Here is a 25968-nt window from a genome sequence, read left to right as displayed (position 1 = left end):
TGTAAGTGAAGAAAATCGAAGAGAACGAGGGAAAAATTGATTTGAAGAGAAAAGGGCAAAGCATATAAACCAGTCATCCCAGCTTTGACTGAAAATTGGTGGTACCACTTCTGAGGCCAGTTACCTTTCATTTCATTTTATTATTATTATTTTCAATGAAGAAGCCTTGAATTTAGGGCAGAGCATGCATACATCTCCATACAATCGGTGAACCTTTTTGGGTTTGAAGATTTTCTTTTCTTTGGATGTAACACTGGTGGAACATTTAGGCAGTGTCTTTTTGGGGCAAAGTCACCATGAATTCTGTGGCTGGGAATAAAGAGAGGATCGCAGTCACAACCAGGAGCAGAAAATACGGGGTAAGTTGTCAGCAAGAACGTGCAGAGATGTTTTAGAACCATCCGCACTTCGGGTTTTAAAATATTCCCCTGCTCTGCCGCTGTCTCTGTAAGCTGACATGTAACAAATGATACAAACAGGTTAACCTTATTAAGCTGCATGTTAACATCCTAAGAGTCCTCGCTTTCCCTTTTTCTGATACCGGAGCAGAGGAATCTGTGCTGTTCAGCTAAGGGAGTCCAGCATGAGTGAGTGAGCAAGAGAGCAAGATTGCATGTCTAGAAGGGAATGAAAAGCCCTTTCCTTCCTGCATGATTTTAGAAGCGTCCCTCCCCCCTATAACTTTTGCAGCATTGCTGCATGTTTCAGTGGAGTTAAGCTGAATTTCGTCGTTTTGAGATTTCTATGATGTTCTTCTAATCATTTCCCTCCCGCGGTGCAAGCCTTTTGACTTAAATCTCAGACTGACTTTCGCTTGAATGAAACAAATTGAGTAGGGTTAAGTCCGAAGTTCTTATTCAGGGTTTCTTCAAGACAGGGGCTCCCGGGTCTCACGCGTGGGTCCTTGTCCCTGGGTGGGGGAGGTGCACAGAGGGGACCTGGTTAGGCGAGACACTCCAGGCTGCTTTAAAATGGGCGGGGGCGCGGAGATTTCTTCATTACCTAAGTAATTTCATGCCCCTATTCTTGGCTTTCCACGCCCCATCCAAGGTGTTTACAGACGCCCGGTGTAACCTGGCACATGGGTGCAGGTCTCTCAGGTAGGCTGCACACGGGCTGTCGGCATTTACTTAAGGACAATTAAAGAGACAGATGGAGGGAGCATTTGGCCGCGAGCAGCAGCGGTGCCTGAACTTGAAACGATCCTGAGAGAGGCATACATCCACGCACACGCACACGCACACGCACACACACACACACACACACACACATTCTCTCTCACACATATCCACAGCCACGCACACAGGAGCGAACTGTCCATGCATCCGCTTAAATCCCGCGTCTCCACCCCTCTTCAGGTGAACGAAGTCTGCTCCCCTACCAAGACCGCCGCCCCCTTCTCCCCGGAGAGCTGGTACAGGAAAGCCTATGAAGAGTCCCGGGCGGGGAGCCGGCCCAACCCCGAGGGCGCCGGCTCGGCTCTCGGCTCGTCCGGCACCCCATCCCCTGGCTCAGGCACCTCGTCCCCGAGTTCCTTCACGGGCTCCCCGGGACCTGCTTCCCCTGGCATCGGCACCAGCTCGCCCGGCTCCCTGGGAGGCTCGCCAGGCTTTGGCACCGGTTCGCCGGGCTCGGGCAGCGGGGGCGGCTCCTCTCCAGGTTCGGACCGAGGCGTCTGGTGCGAAAATTGCAACGCCCGCCTGGTGGAGCTGAAGAGACAGATTCTGAAGCTGCTTCTCCCGGGCCCCTTCTCCAGCAAGGTAAGCCCGGCCCCGGGCTAAGAGAGCTGGGGCTGGGGGGAGGGGAAGGGAAAGCCAGTCAGTGGAGGAGCGCTGGAGTGGGGGTGGGGGAGTATTAAAGGGGAGGGGCTCAGGAGGCGAGAGGGGCTGGGCAAGAACCTGAGTCCCCTGGGGATCCCGAGGCATTTCCTCTGGGTGCAGTGGCTGGCTGTAGCTTCTCGGGGGCGGCATTCGAATGCTTGTTCTCCAGTCGCCCGGCAGTTTCTAACCTATTTTGTATGCACTGGTAGCGTGCAACTCCATAGCTGTTCTGCAACGTTTTCACTTTGAGGGTTGGCATAGTCTGTCCAGTTGAGATGAATTTATCTAAGAAGGATGCTCATAGTCTGAGGTTCTCATTCCCGAGGATGCTGCTGGTGCTGCATCTCCCTAACCTCCCTGCAGGATTTTAAAAATTCCTCCTTTTCATCCCTCCCTTATATAATATTGTACCTTTCTCTCTGGTCTTCTTGTTTGCCCTTAGGCATGCATTGCTAGCAGACACAACACCAATATCTGTTTTGTCAGTATGTTTGACAGACATTGGAATATGCTGATGGCACTTCTCATTCTTTCTTTTTCTCATCCCCATGCTGCCACAAGACTCTAGCCTTTTCTTTTCTTTTTGCCTCTTTAAAAAACGGAATCAGGTTTCTTTCCTCCACCCGTGTTCCCTGAAGAGAAAAAAAAAAAGAACTCCCCTCCCCCCAATCTATGAAGGCTGTGAAAGCAAACAATCAGTTAAGGATGGATGTTTCTATCTGCCAGTTAATATTCTTGCCTCCCAGGATCTTATATCCTGAAGTTAGTTGTTTGTTTGTTTTTAATAGCGTTCTATTGTTTAAGAAGATTAAGGGGAACAGCCCAGAAGAGGTATCCTGGGGCTCCAGAACTGATTGAGTGTTAATACACATTGGGTTCTGCCATAGCAACCCCGACGGTGATGGTGTGTTGTGAATGGCCAACAGGGCTCTTAGAATGTAACACAATGCAATCGTGTTTGCCCTGTTGGGTCCAAGTACTATCAAATGATAATATTTACTCTCCCACTTCAAAGAGTTTTCTTGGGTGTTTGGGGCAAAGAGGTGTCAAGAAAAAGAAGGAATTGCTCTCTAGGATTTTCTGGTGCTGTTGATTCAGGGAAGGTTCCCAGTTTTTATTTATGTGACTTTTAGAATGGTATATTTGTGATTCTGTAAAAGAGAGCACTGGAGTAACTAAAAGAACAAAGATGATAAAATTTTGAATGTTAGAAATCACTACCAGAATTATTGTTTTCAAGATTTACAGGATTTAGCTTGGGAATAATAATTAACTCTTGAATTGTTGTTAGGATGTCATATTTTAATGGATGGCAGTGGAAGAGGATCTCAACCACTATTCATAGTCATGTAATTAGTCAGCAAACTAAAAATAAATTTTGATGTATTTAGAAGGCTGTTTTCCCCATTAATCTTGGGTTTTCCAAAATAGTGCTATCTGATAAAAGGTCGTGGGGTACCTTGAGACATTAAATAGTATATTTGGAAGCCATAAAATCATCTCAACAACACCAGATCCCTTTAGGTCATTTCCAAGGATGTCTTTTTTTGTTTAAATAGAATGGATCCTGTATATTACTCTTTGAGGGTTATAATTAGTGTAATGGTGAATCAGAATGAACATATACTGTTTTCAGAAGAAAAGGGGAGATGAGAATAAAGCTAATAGAAGAAAGTAGTGTCATATTTCATCTTGCTGCTTACTACTGTTGTGTCCTTAGAAAAGTCATTTAAACTTCCTCAGAGTATTGGACTATGTGTTGACCCATGTGAACACTAAGGCCCAAGATGACCAGCTACAATGAGAATATTGTTCCTACAATAAGAAGACACAAAGCATGGAAATAAAATGCATCTGTTGATTTTTATGGGTGGATTTTTATTATGATTGAATAATGGCTGACATTTAAATAGAGTTTTAAGGTTTGGAAAGTGCTCTAGGTTCTTTCCATTGGTCTTTGTAGCAGTTTTGTGAAGGAGTGAATTTTATCCTCATTTTTACATATAAGGAAACCGAAACTGAGAAAAATTAACGGACTGACACCTGGATCATACAGCTAGGAAGTATCTAGGGCAGAATATGAACTCAGGTCTTTTTGACTCAGTCCAGATGTCTAATTGCTGTATCAAAGTACCTATCTAAGCAATTAAAGCAGACTGGCAATTTCATCCATCTTCTAATAAGAATCTCCCCAAAATATTTCTCAGTTTTTATTTACATTATGAAATACAAGTAACTTAGCAGGACTGATTACTTTGCCAGAGAGAAATGCATGTTCCCAAAAGAGCATTATAGCAGGCATGAACCAACTTTCTATACAATCTTTTGGTGATCCATAAAGGCCAAGAAATGCTTTCATTTATGTGCCTGTTGATCTGATGGATCACTTGAGCTCTTAATTTTGAACTGCAGTGGCCTAAAATCAAGGGGGTGTCCTTACTGAGGCTAGCACTAAAATGATGAGCCCTTAAGAGTGAGGAGCCAGCAGGCCACCCAATGAGGGGCAAACTGGCTTGGTTTGGAAATGGAGAGGGCATGAGGGATTGCTGCACTTTTAGTGTAGGCAAGAGAGGAAGATCCAATCTTATAAAGGAGAAGAGAGTAGAGGAAAGAATTGAAGAGAAGAGAGGAAAGAAAAAGAATGCACCTCTGATGTATAGATAAGGCAATTCCTTTCACTTGGAACTTCTAACAAATTTGTTATTTTAAATTAAAAATTGAGATTTCTCTAAACATTAAAAATGCCTTTATTTATAGACAGCAATCAAAAGGTATCACTTTAAGTGTACACATGAATATTGCTTAATGCCACACTTGACTGCCATGTAAGTAGCCTGAGTTTTATATGTGGAACTAGTCAGTGATGCATGACTTTTAGTGCAAGGAAATGTACAATACTTAACCAGGAACAAGGGTGCTTTTGATGAGTTCATTGTTAGCAATAAGGTGTGGATTCTTGATTTTTAGCTGCATGGATTTCTTCTGAATATCAACAACTGGAATAATGATTAGGTTTTTGTGTTTTATTTTGGAAAAAAATTTAGTGGCTACACCCTCAGATTAACTATAATTATTGTTTCTGCCTTTAAAATTTATAGTCATTTAACCAATTAAATGCCATGGTTCGCTGTTGCAATGAAGACCATATGGCTTTAAAATCAATCCTTTCTTCTTCTAGCTGCATTTATGAGCAAACTGTGTACCTCTGTGGCCCGTGGGCACAGAAGGAGTTAAGTTTCATGAGAACAAGAGGCATTATTGTGATTCAACCATGTAGAGTTTGGCCATTGAAGGCAGAAAAGTTATTTTGGGTGTAATTAAGAAAAAAATGGTCATTTTGATTCATTTGAGACACCAGAATATACTCAGGAGTTTTCTTCACTACTAGGTGATTCTTTGGACAAGTCAAAATCCTTAATGGAATAGTAAGCAAAGAACTCATGCTATTTAAAGAAAGGACTTTTAAATTATGTCCTTTTGCTCATCCTCTCATGGAAACAAGCGATTCTGCCCTCCTTGTGCTTGAATTTTCCTGTTTGTAAGACAAGGGAAGTAATATAAACAGCAGCATGTTATGGAAAAAATTTTTGATGACAATTTGCAAAATTCTTTAGTTTCTTATAGAAATGTGCTGTGTGAGGCCTAGTTGTTAAGTGGGCAGGAGGCTGATAGCTTTTATGCCTTACTAGATTCCTGGTTTCTTTATAAAGTGATGTGTGGTTTCTATAGCTCCCCCTTTTGTCCCCTAAGCACTCCCTGGATATAGTACTGCTTCATGAATCCTCACGTCATTCCTTCGAGATAGGGAGCAAATGTTATTGAATTGCATTTATTTGATTAATGGGCAAGGAGGTCAATGAGATATGAAGTCACTTGCCTAAAATGGCATACCCAGATCTCTAATATCAGTATTCCCTTGTACTAAGTTTGGTCAAAGGGCATTAAGGGACTCTTAAAACCTAAAAGGGGTCAAGAATGCTTCTGAAGCCAGAACTCTTGCGAGAACCAGGCTTCTTGGAAGATAGTGCTACTACTACCAATGAGTAAATCACATTTCTATAGTACTTTAAGGTTTACAAAGCACTTAAAATAAGCCCTGGAAAACCCCCAGAGACAAAATAATAATAATAGCTAACATTTCTATGGCACTTACTATGTATCGAGCCCAGTGCTAAGCTATTGCTAATTATTATCTCACTTGTTCTTCACAATAATCCTGGGAGGGAGGTGCTATATTCCCATTTTACAGATGAAGAAGCCAAGGCTATAAGTGAATGAAAGGTCCACTACCCCACCTCGCCTCACATTAAAAATTCAGTTCTCTATGTAACAAATTCCCCATTGAGCTCTTAGAAATCTAGTCTCTGGCCTTTGTCAAAGGTGAGCTATAGAGTAAAAGAACTTATAACTTTCAATTGTCAGCACAATAATGGCTGACTTTCGTGGAGCACTTTGGGGCAGCTAAGTGGCACAGTGGACAGAATATTGGACCTGGAGTCAGGAAGACATATTCCTGGGTTCAAATTTGGCCTTAGACATTTGCTAGCTGTGTGATCAAGCCACTTAATCCTGTTTGCCTCAGTTTCTTCATCTGCAAAACAAAGTGGGGAAAGAAATGTCAAACCACAACAGGATCTTTGCCAAGAAAACCCCAAAACGGAGTCATGAAAAGTTGGATATGACTGAACAACAACGAAGGGCATTTATATCATCTCATTTATTTTTCATGGCATCTGTGGGGTAGATGCTTCACACATTCTCATTCCTATTTTACTGATGAGGAAACTACTAGCATCTTGCAGAATTATTGTAAAGATCAAATAAAATAATATTTGTAAAGAACAGAACTTGGCACATAGTAGATGCTATAAAAATGCTTATTCCCTACCCCCTCCCTATTTAACAAATGAGGAAACTAAAGTTTAGAGCAGTCCTAAGACCTTTCCTGAGTCAATAAACGAAGTCAAAAGTAGAACTTGAATCTTGTTCTTTCTGTCTCATTTTATATTTCTTCTACTACTCCATGTTTCTGCTAGAGATATGCATGGTATGAAGACCATATTTGTGATACAAATAAGCATGTGTTACTCTGTCACCGGACATTCTGGTTATAGGAGACAAAATGTCAGCAATAGGCAGCAGGTTATGGGAATTGGAATGAGGAAGAATTGGGTTTGAATTTTGCCTTGACACTTTACTTTGGGTTATTTTGGGCAAGTCATTCAACTTTTCCTCAGTCTCAGTATCCTCCTCTATACAATGGAGATAATAATTCCAGGTGCACTTACTTAATTTAGTGTTTATTATTCCATTCAAGAGAGATTGTGATGAGTGCTTAAAAAGCCCCTCAAAACGAAACAACAAATCAAACATGTCAAAGATCCTAGCTTTGCTCCTATGTGAGCTTGAACAATCAATAAGCATTTTGTAAATGTCTAGTTGGTTGGTTGTTGTGCTTATTACTCAGTGAGGACCAAAATGGCATCACTGGTGATGTCTTTTGGCTCCTGGGTAAATTGCAGTTAAGTGCAAAGTTGTCAGCTTCACTCTTTCTTCCTGAATCACTGAAGTCCAGTGGCAAGACATAAGTCAAGAAGACTGGTGATGGTCCAGGATACAGTGGATGACCTTGGCTTCTTAATGAAGCTCTAAGTGCTCCACAGCACCTTCTTTGGCCACCTTCGTGGCGCTGGAACAAATTGTCCTCATCTGTCCATTCTGCCAGAGAAAGTCTTCACATACTTGGGGAGACAACTCCCTAACTCACCAATAAGTTGGGAACCTATTGGTTACTTTCAACTTGTAAATGCCTACTATGTGTCAGATACCATGCTGAGCACTAGGGATATAATTACAAAAGTGAAACAGTGTTTGCCTTCAACACATTTCCATTCTACTCCTGGAAGATGTTTGCAGATGGGTAAATATGATACATATCTATGTATTGGTATGCATTGTATACATATGCATCCCTCCAAAAGCATTATATATGTATATACACATGTAATTGCCTTTTTTCTTTTTTCTTTGGGAGGAAGCACTAACAAATAGGAAGATCTCTTGAAGAAGGTAGTACTTGAGCTGAGTTTTGGAGAGAGGTAGGAGAGCCTTCTAAGCCTATGGGAGAGCCTTGGCAAAAGTCCAGTAGTGGGAGATATAATGTTGCATGGAAGGAACAGCAAGAGAATATTACCCACAGCTACAGAATAAAGACTGAAAGAATAAATTGTGAATGTTACTGCCACGTTATGAACAGAAAGGTGGAAATATGAAAGACTTCATTTGTATGAACATGCTGGTCTCCTGGATGATGTCTTCCCTGATGTGGGAAGGATGGGGAGAGGCTGGGACACTTGTGGATGGCATTTTTTATGTAGTTATAAAGAAAAGTAAGTTAGATATGTAAGAGTTTTGTGACTTCATTTATGTGCAATCTTTTTCTTTGTATATGGAAATGCTTGTTTGATTTGGCTTGGTAAAATTTGATGAATAAAAAAGAAAAAGAGGAAGGAGCAGCAAGTAGGCCAATCTGGCTGGACCCTAGAACTCACAGAAGGGACTAATGTGTAATAACCTGGAAAGATAGTCTGGAGCTGGATTTTGAAGGTCTTCAAATGTTAGACCAAGAAATTTGCATTTTATCCTAGAGACAACAGGGAGCTTCTAATTCATCTTTCCTCTTCCCTCTTTCTCTCTCTTAAAAACAAACAAACAGGGGACAGCTGGGTAGCTCAGTGGATTGAGAGTCAGGCCTAGAGATGGGAGGTCCTAGGTTCAAATCTGACCTCAGACACTTCCTAGCTGTGTGACCCTGGGCAAGTCACTTAACCTCCATTGCTTAGCCCTTACTACTCTTCTGCCTTGGAACTAATACACGGTATTGATTCCAAGATGGAAGGCAAGGGTTTAAAAAAATGCAAACAAACAAACCCCAAACCCTTACTTTCTGGTTTAGTATCAATCCTAACAAAAGATTGGCAAGGGCTAGGCAATTGGGGTCAAGTGACTTGCCCAGGGTCACACAACTAGGAAGTGTTTGAGGCCATACTTGTACCCAGGTCTTTCTAACACCAGGCCTGACATTGTCCATTGTGGTACCTAGTTGTCTCTCTACTAATACTTCTTGAGAGAGAGTGACATATTCAGATCAGAATTTTAGGACTATTAGTTTAGAAGTCATAAGAATCACTAATTTTTCTTTAAAAATTCCTTTAAAAAGGTTTTTTCAACAAACTTTAATCTTATTTCTTTTCAACACACCAAAAGGAAAACAAAATCTTTGCAAAAAATTTGCATAGTCAAACAAAATCAGTTTGCAAAATGACCATGTTCAAAAACGAATCTTATTCTGCATTTTGAATTCATCCATTTTCTTTTAGGAGGTAGATAGCATGTTTTGACACTGATCTTCTGGAAGTGTGGTTGTTCATTGGATTAATCAGAATTCTTTAAGTCTTTCTATGTTGTTTTTCTTTATAATGTTATTTTACAAATTGTTCTCTTGGTTCTGCTTGCTTCATTCTGTGTTAGTTCGTACAGGTCTTCCCAGGTTTCTCTGAGTCCATCTTTTTCATAATTTCTAGCTCCACATTATTGTTCCATTACATTCACATAGCATTTTATTTTAACCACAATGTTTTATTATTTATTATTATTTAACCACATGTTTTATTATAAACATGCACTCATGGATATAATGTTTCATTTCATAATTTTTTGCTATAAGTTGAATCAGTATATACTCATACGTCATTGGTCTATAATCTATTATTATCTCTGTAAACATTATTAGATGGTCTTTGAGAGTTTGCTATGGCTGAAGAATTCTTCACATCATGGCTGAATTATTTATTTATTTAACAAAGAACAAGTCTTTAATTGGGACAGGGAAGGCAGAGTTTTTTTTTTTTAAACCCTTACCTTCCGTCTTAGAGTCAATACTGTTTATTGGCTCCAAGGCAGAAGAGTGGTAAGGGCTAGGCAATGGGGGTCAAGTGACTTGCCCAGGGTCACACAGCTAGGAGGTGGCTGAGGCCAGATTTGAACCTAGGACCTTCTGTCTCTAGGCCTGGTTCTCAATCCACTGAGCTACCCAGCTGCCCCCTGGCAGAGTTCTTACTGCCACCACAGAAAGTCATAAACATGCACCCCACAGAGCTGATCTCTGGGACTCTGGGAACACTATCTCTTAGAAAGTATAGTATGAGTGAGAATGTTCATTATGGGAATTTCCTTCATGGGAACTTTCTACGACTGACTTTTGATGATGGACTCCTCTAGTCAATTAGCCAATAAACATTTGTTAAGTGTTTACTATTTGCTAGGCACTGGGGATACCAAGAAAGGCAAAATAACAATTCTTGCCCTCCAGGATCTTTCAATCTAATTGCTGGGGTTCTGGTGGGGGGAGCAGGAAGGCAACATACAAAAAAGAAAAAAAACATCATTTTGCACAGGTAAGAGAGGAGGAAGGTACCGGGCATGAGGGCATGATGGAGAATTCCAGAGGAGTGAAGTTATGTAGAAAATTTTAGGTGGCTTATTTGTAGGACAGTGGTCATACAGGACATCCATGAGCCTGTCTAGGAGCCTTTATATCAATGAACTTTCTTGGTTCTTTTACCAAGCTGACCACTTCTTTCCTGGTTCCCATTCTTCTTCTTACTTTGCAAATATGGACAATATCAAAGCCAAGTCCTAACCTTTTCTCTTTTTAGACACTCTCCCTTGATGATATCATGTCTACTCCTCTTGCTATTATTATCACTTCTGTGTGGAAGAGTCTCAGATCTCTGTCTACCTGCAGCAGTTTCCAAAATCCGATTAGACATGTTCCTTTTGGAGATATTTTCAGTATTCCAATCTCAACTCATCCAAAATTGAATCATCTTCTCCCCATAAGATTGCTCTTCTTTTTCTTCCTGACATCTTTATGTACAGATGGAATTTATTATTGAGTTGCTTTTAGTCATGGTTGATTTGTCATGACCCCACTGGTGGTTTCCTTTGCAAAGATGCTGCAATGTTTTGCCATTTCCTTCTCTGGCTCATTTTACAGATGAGGAGGTGAGACCAATAGGGTTAAGTGACTTGGCCAGGGTCACATAGCTATGTCTAAAGCCATATTTGAACTCAAGAAGATCAGTCTTCCTGATTCCAGGACTGGTAATCTATCTACTGTACCATCTAGCTGCCCTACATATGGAATGCTTTCTTCCATTTCAAACTATTCTGCCCATTGTTCAAGGTCCAGCTCAAATGTTATTTTCTTTATGAAAACTTCAGAGATTCCTTCCTCCTTCCCACCCCAATCCCCCAAAGACAAAAGTGATTGGTCTTTTCTTTTTCCTAGAACTTGTTTTTAATTTCTCTTACCCCATTATTCTCTTCTATGTAGAACTTGTGTGCATGCTTAAGATTAATGACTAGAAGGGCATCTAGGTAGCTCAGTGGGTAGAAAGAGAGCCAGACCTGGAGATGTGAGGCCCTGGGTGCAAATCTGATCTCATACAAATTCCTAGCTACATAATTCTAGGCAAGTCTCTTAACCCCCATTGCCCAGCCCTTACTGCTCTTCTGCCATGGAACCAATACTCAGTATTGATTCTAAGACAGAAGATAAGGGTTTAAAGAAAAAAGGAAAGAAAAGAAATGACAATAAATGTTTTAGTAAGCCTTTTTAGACTTTAAATAAAGATGGTATAGCTCTTTTCACCTAATAAATGTGTTATAATTGGTGATCATTCTCTTTTATATGAAAATTAGGGTTATTAAGATAATAGACCTTCATGATAGAGCAAAAGTAATTCTACAATCATAGACTTCAAGTTAAAAAAGAACCTCAGAGACCATAGTCTAATGCCGACCCAAACCAAAAATCCTATACTATATCCTTAACTTTGTCTCTTTTTAAGAACTCCAGTGATGATAACTTAGCTCTCACTGGTACCATTTCACTTTTGGGCAGCTTATCTTATTATTTTTCTTCATGATGAACTCTGGTTTCCAGAGTCTCCCATTTGTGGATCATCTGGACTACTCTGTCTCATGAAGATACTCATAGCAAGCAAGACTTCTATCAGATTTTTCCCTATCTCCAACTTAATGAAAGGAACTCAATAATGCCAGAATTATGATCCTTCAACTTTTCCCTTGGAAATGATAGAAAGCAGATTGGAAGTGATAAACTGGGCATATTGGGAAAAATCATGACTATTGAATCAATTGCATGGAAGAAAAGACTAGACTAGGATTCTTAGGCTCTGAGGGCCTACATTCATGAATAAACTATGGGTCATTTACGATCCTTTTGTGATTTCACATCACCAGCTTAAAAGCAAAGGTGTGATAATACTGATTCCCCCCCACCCCCCCAAGTCACTTTATAAACACCTAAAATAGAAAGTTCATTCTAGGTGCTTATTTATACTGCAAGTATTGCATCTGACTAATTACCTTTAATCAATACAAGAACAGATTTCTTTGTTTTATTTTTAAAAGCTGTTTTACTTGTATATTCTAAAATTACACTTGCATTTTTTTTTGTCTGAGATAATTGTGATTTAGTTTTTCCAATTTCAGAGTTACTTAGTAGTCAGAGAATTGCTAATAAGCAATATTAATAATGAAAAATCCCTGCAGCATTTAGCATAAAAATAGGTTACTGTTACTTTGTAGGGATCTTAGAAAACACCTCCAGTAGAGACAGGACAGTAATGAGTCTTTCTTTCCTCCAATCCTGAGCAAGAAGCAGAATAATAGACTGTCTGTGTGGGCCTTTAATTTTCAAATAAGCAGGACCAGTTTGTATAGAGATTTAATTCACTGAACAAAAACCCTAGGCCCCTAATAATTTCTTTTTCGCTCATTGCAATTCTGATAGGATTATTGCATTAGATTTGTGATTTTTAAATGGCTGGGGGGAGTAATTTGTTGGCATTTGGAAGGATTAACTCCATTAAAGTTTAGGCAGCAATCTCTGTCCTTGGCTATTGCATGCCAGGTTATAGTAGCAAACCTTTCCCTGGGCATCTTTCTGCAGGTCTCCTCTCTCTCATTCCTACCCTTGCTCCATCCTCTAGAAATATTGCAATATTCCTTCGTCGTCGAGTCTCAGTTTCTGCTCCACATCATTCAAATCACTTGTGAAGGCAGGAATCGGTATAGGAAGTGTGAGAAAATCAAGCAGCTGCAGGTCACTCTCAGTCTTGCCTGCTCAATAAGAGACCCCTGATTGGGAGATGATATTGTGATGATTCTCCCTCTCCTACCAGATTACGTGATAACCTTCCTTTAGGAGGTGAGGGATGGGATGGATGAAGAAAACGGCAGGGTGGGACTATGAGGGGGTGTCATGATTCCAAGCCTGGCAGCTTTCTCTGTTGGAATGTCTGGGAGTGTAAGTGGAGGGAGAAGAAGCCTCCTCATATTTATATTCACTCAGTTGAGACTCTACTGTCAGCCCTTTCAGAGCAGAAGACTGCCTGAGGGCCTTAGCCTGCCCTTTTCGAAAAGGAGGGTACTTAAGCTGAAAATTTCAGTGCAAAGTCAGCAAAGCTGCCAGACTCCTAGGCATCTTCTCCTTTGTGAATTGGCCAGTGCCGGATGGGGTTCATGTTTCTTTTTCAGAAATATGAAGCTGATTTTCTTCTAACAGCTATCCTTAGGGACCGAACTGGTCATTAGTATTTGTGTTAACTCACAGAATTTCAGTGTGACCTTTTGGAAGCTTTTGGAGAAGTCCCCAGGTGGCATTCTCACCTGAGTTCTCCAGCAGGGAAGGAGTTCTGTCTTAAAGTACATTTGTGATTAGTGTAGATGGACCTGTGCAGGAACCCAGATTGGGAACAGTGGAGCTTGTTGAGTGTAGATTGCTTTAAAAATATCTAGTGATTTCTATTATTTCTATTTTATTTATTTATAATGCTATTATTTAATTAATTTATTTTTTATATAAGTTCTATTATATTTTAGCCATAATTGACCCACTGTGTCACCTGCCATTTCTTCAAGACAGCCCCGAAGTTCATTTAAGAAGCATCAACCAGTGTGATCCCTCCTTTGGCTTTATTCCCTCAGAACTTCCATAGAGATTGTACTCCATTATCTAGTAGGATCTTATCTGGTATTCTCTAATTATCTCATCTGAGTTTGTCTTGTCTGTCCAATTAGACTGAGCCTTGAGGGCAAGGACCATGTCTGGAGTCTTCTGCTGTGTTCCATTGTGCCTCATACTGTACTACAGTGTTAGTAAATGCTTATTGAGTTAATTAATTAATTAAGTGCTGCTCAGACTTTGAAATACATAAATAACTCAAATTTCTATGGTGCCTTAAGGTTTACAAAGTGCTTTCCTTACAACAATGTGGTGAAGATAGATTGTGGTAAAAATATTGTTGTCATCTGTTCACAGATGAGGAAATTGAGGTTCTGAGTTAGGTATGGGTGGGGAACCCAAAGATAAATACAACCTAGGATCATAGGTCTAGAGCTAGAAGGGATCTTTGACATAATCTAATTAAATCTCTTAATTCTGCAGATAAAATTGAGGCCGGAGAGGGGAAGGGACTTATTTACAGTCAGGCAGGGAGTTAAGGGGCTTGAGTCTGGATTCAAACTTAGGCACTCCAATGTCAGTACTTTTTCCACAGGATCATGATGCCCTAAAGGAGTTTAGTTTCTACTAGGCACATACACTATACAAGTCTTAGATAAAATGGGACTTTGGGAGGTTAGTTAGGCTAATGCTATTTTTTTAAAACCCTTACCTTCCTTCTTGGAATCAATACTGTGTATCCGTTCCAAGGCAGAAGAGAGGTAAGGGCTAGGCAATGGGGGTCAAGTGACTTGCCCAGGGTCACACAGCTAAGAAGTGTTTGAGGCCACATTTGAACCTAGGACCTCCCATCTCTAGGCCTGGTTCTCAATCTACTGAGCCACCCAACTTTCCTCTACTGCTATTTTAAAAGAGAAACTACTTAAATTTTAGTTCAGCAAGCTTTCATTAAGCTGCTTCCACATGCTAGGCACTGTACTCAATCTAGATGAGGGCATTGAGGTTTTTGAAATGTTGTGGCTGCCCTGAAGTTATATAGCCAGTTTATTAGCAGAGCCAGGGCTAGCCTCCTGATTTCCATGTCAGTGCTCTTTCCATGGCCCCAGTGTTGCCATTGCAACTGGTCTTCCACAGGGAATGTCATCTTTTCTCCTCACTCTGGGTTTTTGTATGTTATTTAGTTTTCTCTGCCAATGGGTTGATATTGTGCTAGGCTTGCATTCAGAGAAAATGGGACTAGTCAGACTTTCTATACCTTAATTTTTCTCCATCAGTATTGAATGGAGTATCCCATACCTTAATGCTTCACAGCTTTTTGGGAGAAATTTAGGAGTGCTGATTTGGTGAAAATAGCCTCTCTTTTCTCTGAAACAACTTGAATATAGATTGAAATTCTTTCTCACAGATGACAATGCCCTATTTCAAGGCTTCCCCTCTTGGAGGTCCTCCAGGGAGTGTCACAAATGCTGCTTTTGCCATTGAGACTCTGATTTTGCTGATGGATGGAGGAGAAAACAGTTCACTCAGAGACTACTCATGTGATATGTGATCTTAGCACAAAGAATTTGAATTTACCCCTTTTCCTGGGCCTTTTGATCTTTGTCAGATAGTGAAGCTTGGAATTATAGTTTTGTCATCTAATCCATCCTGATTCACACCTCATCTTTAGGTGCTTTTTGGGCACAAAGAGACTTTGAATACTATTAGTCATTTGTCTATTTCCAGTACATATTGTGGAAATATTCCCTAAATGTGAAGCCCCATCATATTCAGTATTTTGGCTGCTGTGACATGCATGTCAATAATTTCCTCTTTTAATAAATTATCTTTTAGAATCAACCAAGATTCCTTTAAATTTGAAGGATGATTTTTTCACAGTTGACAATATAATAATACTGGGAGTTGAACTTATAAAGTAGGGGCAGCTAGGTGGTTCAGAGAGCCAGGCCTGCAGTTGGGAGATCTGATTGTTCAAATCTGGCCTCCGACATCTCTTAGCTATGTGACCCTAGGCAGATCACTTAACCCAATTGCCTAGGCTTTATTGCTCATTTTGCCTTGGAACCAATCCTTAGTTTCAAGTCTAACAAAGGTAAGGGTTTTTAAAAATAAAAAATAAAATAAACTGATAGGTGAATGTAGAAATTCTTATTGTCAGCTTTTGAGGCAGTTAGGTAATGCATTTTATGAAGTGTTGAACTTGGAGTCAAGAAGACTTGAATTCATTCAGGTCCTGTCTTAGATCTTGTGTGACTCTGGGCAAGTAATTCTCTTGGTCTTAGTTTCCTCATTTGTAAAATGAGGATAATTAGATTACCTTCTTCCCAAGGTTGTTGTGAGGATAAAATGATGTAAACATGTAAAGCAGTTTTCACATCTTTAAGTGCCACAAAAATACTAAGTATTATGATATTATATAGGTTAAAACCTCAGTCTCTAGAATAAAGAAACTCCATCTCTATATGGACATAAATAGTAAAATAGGTCTAAAATGTTATAGACTAGATTATTGCTACTTAATAAAGTTTAAAATCTACAGCATTACCCATTCCACCTTAAGTTCTTTAACAAATAATCTATTTCTTGACATCATAGAATTTTCCAGTGGCCAAAAAAGCACCTGAAGTTATAGATTCCATTATCATCTCAGGGTCCACTTAAAAAAGTGAGGGATTAACTATGATCTCTGGTCTAACCTGGTCAGATACCTGGTATGCTGTATTTATTTCTGGGTCCTACATTTTAGAAAGACCATAAACTGGAAAGAGTCCACAGGAGGGCAACTAAACTCTCTAGTTGATGTCACATAACAATTGTTTGGAGGAAATGATGATGCTTAGTCTGAAGAAGACTTTGGGTAACATACCAATTGTGTTTTCGAAGGGTTGTTCCAGAGAGAAGGAATCAGATTCATTCTGCCAGGCCTGGGATAGCATGACTAGGAGAAATGGGTGGAAGTTGCAAAGAGGCAAATTTAGTCTAAAAATAAGGAAAAATTTCCTTATGCCTAGAACAGTGATGGTGAATCTTTTAGAGATAGAGTGCCATGTTCACCCCCCCCCAAAATTGTGTGCCTTGCCCTCCCCCCCCCTGTACCTTTATCCCACACAGTGGAGGGAGAAAGAGCTCCCATTGGGTGGCTGGGTGGAGGGGCAGGTGAAGTGAGGAATACCCTCAGTGAGTGTAGAGAGGGGGAGGGGAGTGGCCAGACCACTCTGCTCCCCTCCAGCTCTGTTGCCTGTGAGCCACCCACATTACCCCCTGTGTACTCCCATTGGGCTACTGGGCAGAGATGTGGGGGATGGGAAAATGTCATCAGGCAGGTGGAGAGGGGGAGGGGAGAAGCTCCTCTTGTGCCCCTCTGCCTTTCTAGTAATGAACTCAGTGTGTGTGGGTAACACATGTACCCAAAGAGAGTGCTCTGCATGTCATCTTTGGCACCCATGCCATAGGTTCGCCATCATTGCCCTAGAGCCTTTAAAGTCATAATGACCTTTATTGACAAACATTGGGTTCTCTCTCAAAGGCTGGCTAATAAAAAATGCATTTATTATAATTGCCTGCCAGTTGCCAGGCACTGTTGACACAAAGACAAGAATGACTCCTGCCTTGAAGGAACTTATATTCTAACAGTAGAGACAGCCTGTATGCATGAGTGTATTCAGAATAGATACAGAAAAGAAGGCAAATTAGCTTCAGGAGGGACAGAACTAGTATTTGTGAGAACTAGGAATGACTAGTTCATGTAGAAGTCATTGCAATTTGGATAGACTTGGAAGAAACCAGGAATTCCTTAAGGAGAATTAAAAATTTCTTAAGAAGAAGAATAATTAAAGAATTCCTCAAGAAGAAGAAAAAGAAGAAGAAAGGGCATTCCAGGCATGGAAACATTCAAATCAATGAGTTAAACCAACAAGCATTTATTTTATTTACTTATTTATTAAAAAAAAAAAACACTTTACCTTCTGTCTTAGAATCTATACTAAGTGGCAATTACAAGGCAGAAGAATGGTAAGGGCTATGCAGTTGGCATTTAACTGACTTTACCTGGATTATATAGCTAGAAAGTATATGAAGTTACATTTGAACTCAGGACCTCCATTGTACAGACCTGGCTCTCAATCTGCTGAGCCACCTAGCTTCTCCTAACATTCTCTTTTATATCTCTTCTGTATTTATTCATATACAGTATGTACTCATTGGGTCTCTCATTGAACTATAATTTCCCTGAGGACTTGTCTTTATATCCCTAGCATTTATGTTTGGGACATAATAAGAGCTTCATAAATGCTTACTGATTAATTATTTTATGGAAGAGGATATATAGTCCCAAAGAGGTTAAATGAGTTACCAAAAACCCTCACAGCTAGTTGGTAGCTGAGTGTGATCTAGAATCCTGGTGTCCTGGCTCCTAGCTGATTGTCCCTTCCATTGCACCAATTCCTACTACTATATACTTGGAACTCCTTTGGGGGAAGAAGTGCTTTTTACAAATGTCAGGTTTTTTTTTTCAGTTTAAGAATATAAAAATGCATTAGATAAAATTTTGTTCAAAAAATTATTGCATTTATGATGAATATACATGACTATTTGCATGAGTGCACATATATAATCCCATAAAATTGTTTGATTTCTCAATGAGAAGGGAAGGAAGGAGGGAGAGAATTCAGAACTTAAAATTTTAGAAAATTTATGTTAAGGGGGCAGCTAGGTGGCTCAGTGGATAGAGAGCCAGGCCTGGAGATGGGAGGTCTTGCCTGGGTTCAAATCTGGCCTCAGATACTTCCTCGATGTGTGACCCTGGGCAAGTCATTTAACCCCCAGAGTCTAGTCCTTACCTTTCTTATGCCTTAGAAGCAAAAATACAATATTGATTCCAAAATGGAAGGCAAGGGTTTAAAAAAAGAAAAGAAAATGAATGTTAAAAAAGTTTTTACATGTAATTGAAAAAAATATATTAGAAAATGTAAAAATTATAGAGAAATACAAATGTTCAGATATATAAATATGAAGAATAATAATTATAAACAATAAATTTAATATTTGGAATATTACATTTATTAAAATGATTAAAAAAATGATTATACATTTATAATTGAATTTTTTCTGAGAGGAATATTTTAAATTTGTGTTAGAAATGGAGAAGAGAAGAATCTTGGTGTAGCTAGAGAGCTAATTGTGGAACCAGGAAAACTTGGGTTCCCATGCTGCCTCTGGCACACACTGGGCACATCACCCTAGCTTCTCATTGCTCCAAAAAATGGTGGAAACTCTTAATTTGCTGAGAAGTTGCTTATCTTCTTGATAGAATTTATTCTCAAAGAGTTTCCAATAAAGATAAAATTATAGATATTAATATGTACTTAATTTGGGCCCAATAACTACTTTGATTTTTTGATGATATGAATAAAGAAACATAGTTGATGAATAAACAAGGACCACATTAGTATCATCTTTTACTCTTCTCACTAGCTTTGCTAGTACTATCTAAGTCTTCCCAGCCAATGAGATGACTGGTTGACTGTTATTTCACTTGTAAAGGTGAATTTTTTTTGTTCTGCTTAGTTTAGACCCAGTTGTCTAGGCACAGTCACTAAATGCAGATCTTCAGTATGTCCTCACCAGCCAATTGAAACCACTGCTGTGGCTGGGGAAGTTTTAGGGCTTTGGAACAATTTTAGTCGACAATGAGCCCAGAAGAGCAGGAATAAAATCTGTTACTCTTCATTCCTCTGTTAGGGTCTCTGTTCATTTATTAGTGCCTTCAAATACAGAATGTCATTAATAGAGCATTTTAGCAGTCAAACACAAACTAAATTGAAAGTTTTGACTTGAGTGTTTCCTTTTCCTAATGGGCATTATTAAATGTCCATGAGTCATGTCATGTTAGCCACCACTTTGTTGGTGGTATTCCCACAGGAAGGGTTAGCACATCCCCACATTGGTGGAGTTGCAATATCTTCAAAGGAAGCCAAAGCTTATAATTCAATAGTGGCACCAGCACTGAGTTCCCTGTTGAAGTTATCAGTGATAGTTTCCCCTCAGTTCGACTCAGCAGACATTTTTTATACATTCATTCTTCTCAAGGCACTCTGCTTTGTTTCTCTCCTTCTTCCTCCTTCCTTGACCCCAAATTTGTCCTTGTAGTGATTCCTTAGATTTTCCAGGGGGAGGCTTTACAACATGTATGCATTTTATTGTGTGGGAACCCCAAAGGAACCCAGTCAGATTGCTAACATGCTAGTCACTCCTGTCTCAGGTTTCAGGTATTGTTAGCCAGGAGCTTTTATTGGAGGTCAAGGCAGTTAATAAAGTGGGCTGGCCAATTAAGAAGGCATTCAATAGAAAAGGATAGCTGACTGTCTCTACAGGCTAAGAGGGGAGGGAGGTCTGGCAGCTGGAAGTCTGCTAATGATGGCTTTACAAGCATTTTTGCAGCCAGGGTGGTAAATGTAATACAAAGGCATGCTTTTAATATGCCTAATAAGCGCCCCCCTTCATTTCCTGTGTTAGGCATCCATCCACTTGTGAGGAAGGAAGTTACTGGTTGTGGAGGATCTGGGGGGTAGGGATGCTATTCACCATTTTTATAGAGTACCCATTGCCTTATAGCTCTATTTATTAGTAAGTCCTCACAATGCTCTCTTGAGGTAGGATGGTGCTTTGATTCACATAATCTAGATGAGATAAAGAGATGCAGAGAATTCAGTGACTTGCTAAGGATCACACAGCACAAACCTCTGCCAAAGGAGTTTCAATCTCTATCTAGGGTCATAGGTACTTACATTCTTTGGGGATTCCCAATATTTTCTGGAAAATGTTGGATGAGGAATGAGAAGATGGGGCAACAAGAAAAAAAGGGGGTATTAAGGATAGATGATGCTGACAGTACAAAGCCAAGAGAAATGGTGAAAGAGGAAGATGGGTAGTAAGGATGGGTGATGCTGATAGTACAAAGCCAAGAGAAATGGGAGAATGGTAGGGTATGGGATGCCAACCTAGTCTTCAAGGGTAGAGTGTATTGGAAGTTCCCAGACCTGTGATCTATCTGGTTAGCCTTGAAGATGAGTTGTGCTCCATCATGACTCATGGGAACCCCTGACATTTCCATCTTGGCAGTTTAGTAGAGTTTGGGGTCATTGAGAAAACAGATGCCCAGGTGTTTGTGCCTTTGTTCAGCCCTCTGCATTTATCCCTGCTTCTCTTTTTGGCAGAAGGAAGAAACTATTACCTTTGGCTCTTGATTTTGTTACACTGCTGAGACTTTATGCCATAAACACAAGAAAAGTTAAATACCAACACAAAATTTAAATAGCACTTCCAAAGAGCTTTATGGGAGCTGCCATAGGATCATAGATCCAGAACTATAAAGGACCTTAGGGGCCATCTAGTCCAGTCATCTCATTTTATTGATGAGGAAGCTGTCACAATTTAGTACAGGAGTAAATGCCAAAAGAGTGGTACAGACCAGGTGTGCTTTCAGGGCTCAGAGATCTCTTTGGGCCATGCTGGCCAGGAAGTAGAATGTGAGTCAAATCTTGAAAGATGGGTAAGACTTGGATAGAATGGGAGGAGGAGGGAGGACATTCCAATGGGGGAGAAGCATGTGTATAGATAGATGTGTGTAATTTTGCTCACATCTTCCTACTCATTTATCTTTTCCTTCCTCTTGCCTCATAAAAAATCCCTCAGAGTCCATCAGCTTCTTTCTCAGCATCTGCCAAAGGCAGGGTTATTTGACCAACAGGCCAGGTATTACTTTATTCCCCAGGCTCCAGTGCAAGTGAGTGTTTTATTTCTTCTTGTAATAGTTTGAAAAGTTATATGAGTAGTTATTGCCACTGAGTAAATATGTTAAGCTGGCAAATAAATCTTTATGAGTATAGCACATTTAATGGCCCCATGCATAACAGTTATTAATACATTATTATAATTATGCTCTACATTCTCATAATAAAAATTCCAAAAAAATGATTTATTGACTCACAGGGAGCTGACAACACAGTGTTTAATGGTAGCCCATCTTTCCTAAATTTCTTTTTTTTTTGACTTTTTTTTAAAATATATTTTATTTGATCATTTCCAAGCATTATTCGTTAAAGACATAGATCATTTTCTTTTCCTCCCCCCCACCCCCCATAGCCGACGCGTAAGTCCACTGGGCATTAGATGTTTTCTTGATTTGAACCCATTGCTTTGTTGATAGTATTTGCATTAGAGTGTTCATTTAAAGTCTATCCTCTGTCATGTCCCCTCAACCTCTGTATTCAGGCAGTTGCTTTTTCTCGGTGTTTCCACTCCCATAGTTTATCCTTTGCTTATGAATGGTGTTTTTTTTTCTCCTGGATCCCTGAAAGTTGTTCAGGGACATTACACCGCCCCTAATGGAGAAGTCCATTACGTTCGATTATACCACAGTGTATTAGTCTCTGTGTACAATGTTCTCCTGGTTCTGCTCCTCTCGCTCTGCATCACTTCCTGGAGGTTGTTCCAGTCTCCATGGAACTTCTCCACTTTATTATTCCTTTGAGCACAATAGTATTCCATCACCAACATATACCACAGTTTGTTCAGCCATTCCCCAATTGATGGGCATCCCCTCGTTTTCCAGTTTTGGGCCACCACAAAGAGCGCAGCTATGAATATTTTTGTACAAGTCTTTGTGTCCATTATCTCTTTGGGATACAGACCCAGCAGTGCTATGGCTGGGTCAAAGGGTAGATATTCTTTTGTCGCCCTTTGGGCATAGTTCCAAATTGCCCTCCAGAATGGTTGGATCAGTTCACAACTCCACCAGCAATGAATTAATGTCCCTACTTTGCCACATCCCCTCCAGCATTCATTACTTTCCTTTGCTGTTATGTTAGCCAATCTGCTAGGTGTGAGGTGATACCTCAGAGTTGTTTTGATTTGCATCTCTCTGATTATAAGAGATGTGGAACACTTCTTCATGTGCTTGTTAATAGTTTTGATTTCTTTATCTGAGAACTGCCTATCCATTTCCCTTGCCCATTTATCAATTGGAGAATGGCTTGATTTTTTGTACAATTGATTTAGCTCATTATAAATATGAGTAATTAAACCTTTGTCAGAGGTTTCTATGAAGATTTTTTCCCAATTTGTTGTTTCCCTTCTGATTTTAGTTATATTGGTTTTGTTTGTACAAAAGCTTTTTAGTTTGATGTAGTCAAAATTATTTATTTTACATTTTGTGATTCTTTCTATATCTTGCTTGGTTTTAAAGCCTTTCCCCTCCCAAAGGTCTGACATGTATACTATTCTGTGTTTACCCAATTTACTTATGGTTTCCTTCTTTATGTTTAAGTCACTCACCCATTTTGAATTTATCTTGGTGTAGGGTGTGAGGTGTTGATCTATTCCTAGTCTCTCCCACACTGTCTTCCAATTTTCCCAGCAGTTTTTATCAAATAGTGGATTTTTGTCCCAAAAGCTGGGATCTTTGGGTTTATCGTATACTGTCTTGCTGAGGTCGTTTTCCCCCAGTCTATTCCACTGATCTTCCTTTCTGTTTCTTAGCCAGTACCAAATTGTTTTGATGACTGCTGCTTTGTAATATAGTTTGAGGTCTGGGACTGCAAGGCCCCCATCATATGTGTTTTTTTTCATTATTTCCCTGGATATCCTTGATCTTTTGTTCTTCCAAATGAACTTTGTTATGGTTTTTTCTAAATCAGTGAAGAAGTGGTAGTTCAATGGGTATGGCACTAAATAGATAAATAAGTTTGGGTAGGATGGTCATTTTTATTATATTGGCTCGTCCTATCCATGAGCAGTTAATGTTTTTCCAATTGTTCAAGTCTAGTTTTAGTTGTGTGGCGAGTGTTTTGTAGTTGTGTTCATATAGTTCCTGTGTTTGTCTTGGGAGATAGATTCCTAGGTATTTTATTTTGTCTAAGGTGATTTTGAATGGGATTTCTCTTTCTAGTTCTTGCTGCTGAGCTGTGTTGGAGATATATAGAAAAGCTGATGATTTATGTGGGTTTATTTTGTATCCTGCAACTTTGCTAAAGTTGTTGATTATTTCAATTAGCTTTTTGGTTGAATCTCTAGGATTCTTTAAGTAGACCATCATGTCATCCGCAAAAAGTGATAACTTGGTCTCCTCCTTGCCTATTCTGATGCCTTCAATTTCTTTATCTTCTCTAATTGCTACTGCTAGTGTTTCTAGTACAATGTCAAATAGTAGAGGTGATAATGGGCATCCTTGTTTCACTCCTGATCTTATTGGGAATGCATCTAGTTTATCCCCATTGCAGATGATATTAGCTGTTGGTTTTAGATATATACTGTTTATTATTTTTAGGAATGACCCTTCTATTCCTATGCTTTCTAGTGTTTTTAATAGGAATGGGTGTTGTATTTTATCAAAGGCTTTTTCTGCATCTATTGAGATAATCATGTGGTTCTTGCTAGTTTGCTTGTTGATGTGGTCAATTATGTGGATGGTTTTCCTAATGTTGAACCAGCCCTGCATCCCTGGTATGAATCCTACTTGATCATGGTGAATGATCCTTCTGATCACTTGCTGGAGTCTTTTTGCTAGTATCCTATTTAAAATTTTTGCATCTATATTCATTAGGGAGATTGGTCTATAGTTTTCTTTCTCTGTTTTTGACCTGCCTGGTTTTGGAATCAGTACCATGTTTGTGTCGTAAAAGGAGTTTGGTAGAACTCCCTCTTTGCTTATTATGTCAAATAGTTTGTATAGTATTGGGGTTAATTGTTCTCTGAATGTTTGATAGAATTCACAGGTGAATCCATCAGGCCCTGGGGATTCTAAATTTCTAATACTTTTTTTTGAGTGTTTTTGTTTTGTAGTTAGCCAAATTAATACTCACAAGGAAAGATGTGTATGAATAAATTTGGGGATTGGTTTTTTTTCCTTATGATTTCATTGGTTTAAAAGATCCCCCTACTAATCAAAATCATTAGAACTTTTGTAATTCATAGTCTTAGGGCATAAAGAATTTAAGTGACTTTCCCATGATTATACAACTAATATGCAGGAACTCAGGTGACATGGTGAATAGTATACTTGACTTGGAGTGAGGCCATGGGTTCAAACCTTTTTTTTTCTGATTCAAAGATATTTTGTTTTCCCTATTAAATGTAATAATAATTTTTATCATATATTTTCCAAATTGTAAGATCTAAACCATTTCCCTCCCTCCCCTCCCCCAAATTGTAGATGGTAAGCAATTTGATCTGGACCATACATATATTATCATGCAAAACATACTTCCATATTGGTCACTTTGTAAGATCACACTCACACAAAACCAAACCCCCACCCCCAAACATCAATACATTGATATGAAAGATAAACTGCTTTGATCTGTATCTATCCGACTTCAACAGTTCTTTCTTTGGGGGTAGATAGCATCCCCCATAAAAAAAAAATCCTTCAGAATTGTCCCAGATCATTGCTTTGCTGAGAGTAGCCAAATATTCTCAGTTGATCATTATATGACAATGTTACTATCTACAATGTTCTTCCAGTTCTGCTTATTTCACTTTGCATCAATTCATGTAGATCTTTGCAGCTTTTTCTGAAATCATCTTGCTTGCCATTTCTTATAGCACAATAGTATTCTGATCACCTGGGCTCAGATCTTGATTAGATTACATACTAGTTGTGTGATTTTTTTTTTAAACCCTTACCTTTCATCTTGGAATCAATACTGTGCATTGGCTCCAAGGTAAAAGAGTGATAAGGGCTAGGCAATGGGGGTTAAGTGACTTGTCCAGGGTCACACAGCTAGGAAGTATCTGAGGCCAGATTTGAACCTAGGACCACCCCTCTCTAGGCCTGGCTCTTAATCCACTGAGCCACCCAGCTGCCCCCTAGTTATGATATTCTAAGCAAATCCCTTGACCTTTCAGAGGCCCAATTAACTTTGAAAAATGGGGCGAATAATAGCACATACCTCATGGGAGGCTTAAATGAAATAATGCCCACAAATCACTTTACAAACCTGAATGGTCTCTTTAAATGTTAGCTTTAATTATGTATCAGAAGGAAGCCTTGAACCTCCATTTTCTTGACATGCAGGCATCCATTCTTGCATCAAC

General features: G+C 39.5%; 1 protein-coding gene across 1 annotated transcript in view; it reads left to right on the top strand.

The window, feature by feature from the left end:
• The first annotated feature begins 224 nt into the window (after positions 1-224).
• Positions 225-25968, top strand: part of KIF26B (kinesin family member 26B) — a 636727-nt gene continuing 610983 nt past the window's right edge. Inside the window, exons 1-2 of the mRNA XM_001377348.4 lie at positions 225-359; positions 1359-1760. Of these exons, the coding sequence (XP_001377385.2) occupies positions 297-359; positions 1359-1760 (465 nt within the window). The 5' untranslated portion in view covers positions 225-296. The remainder of the gene's footprint in view (positions 360-1358; positions 1761-25968) is intronic.

Source organism: Monodelphis domestica, chromosome 2 (assembly GCF_027887165.1).
Source record: "Monodelphis domestica isolate mMonDom1 chromosome 2, mMonDom1.pri, whole genome shotgun sequence".
Taxonomy (NCBI): Eukaryota; Metazoa; Chordata; class Mammalia; order Didelphimorphia; family Didelphidae; genus Monodelphis; species Monodelphis domestica.
Note: the sequence above shows the minus strand (reverse complement) of the source record. Positions and strands in the feature narration are given on the sequence as shown.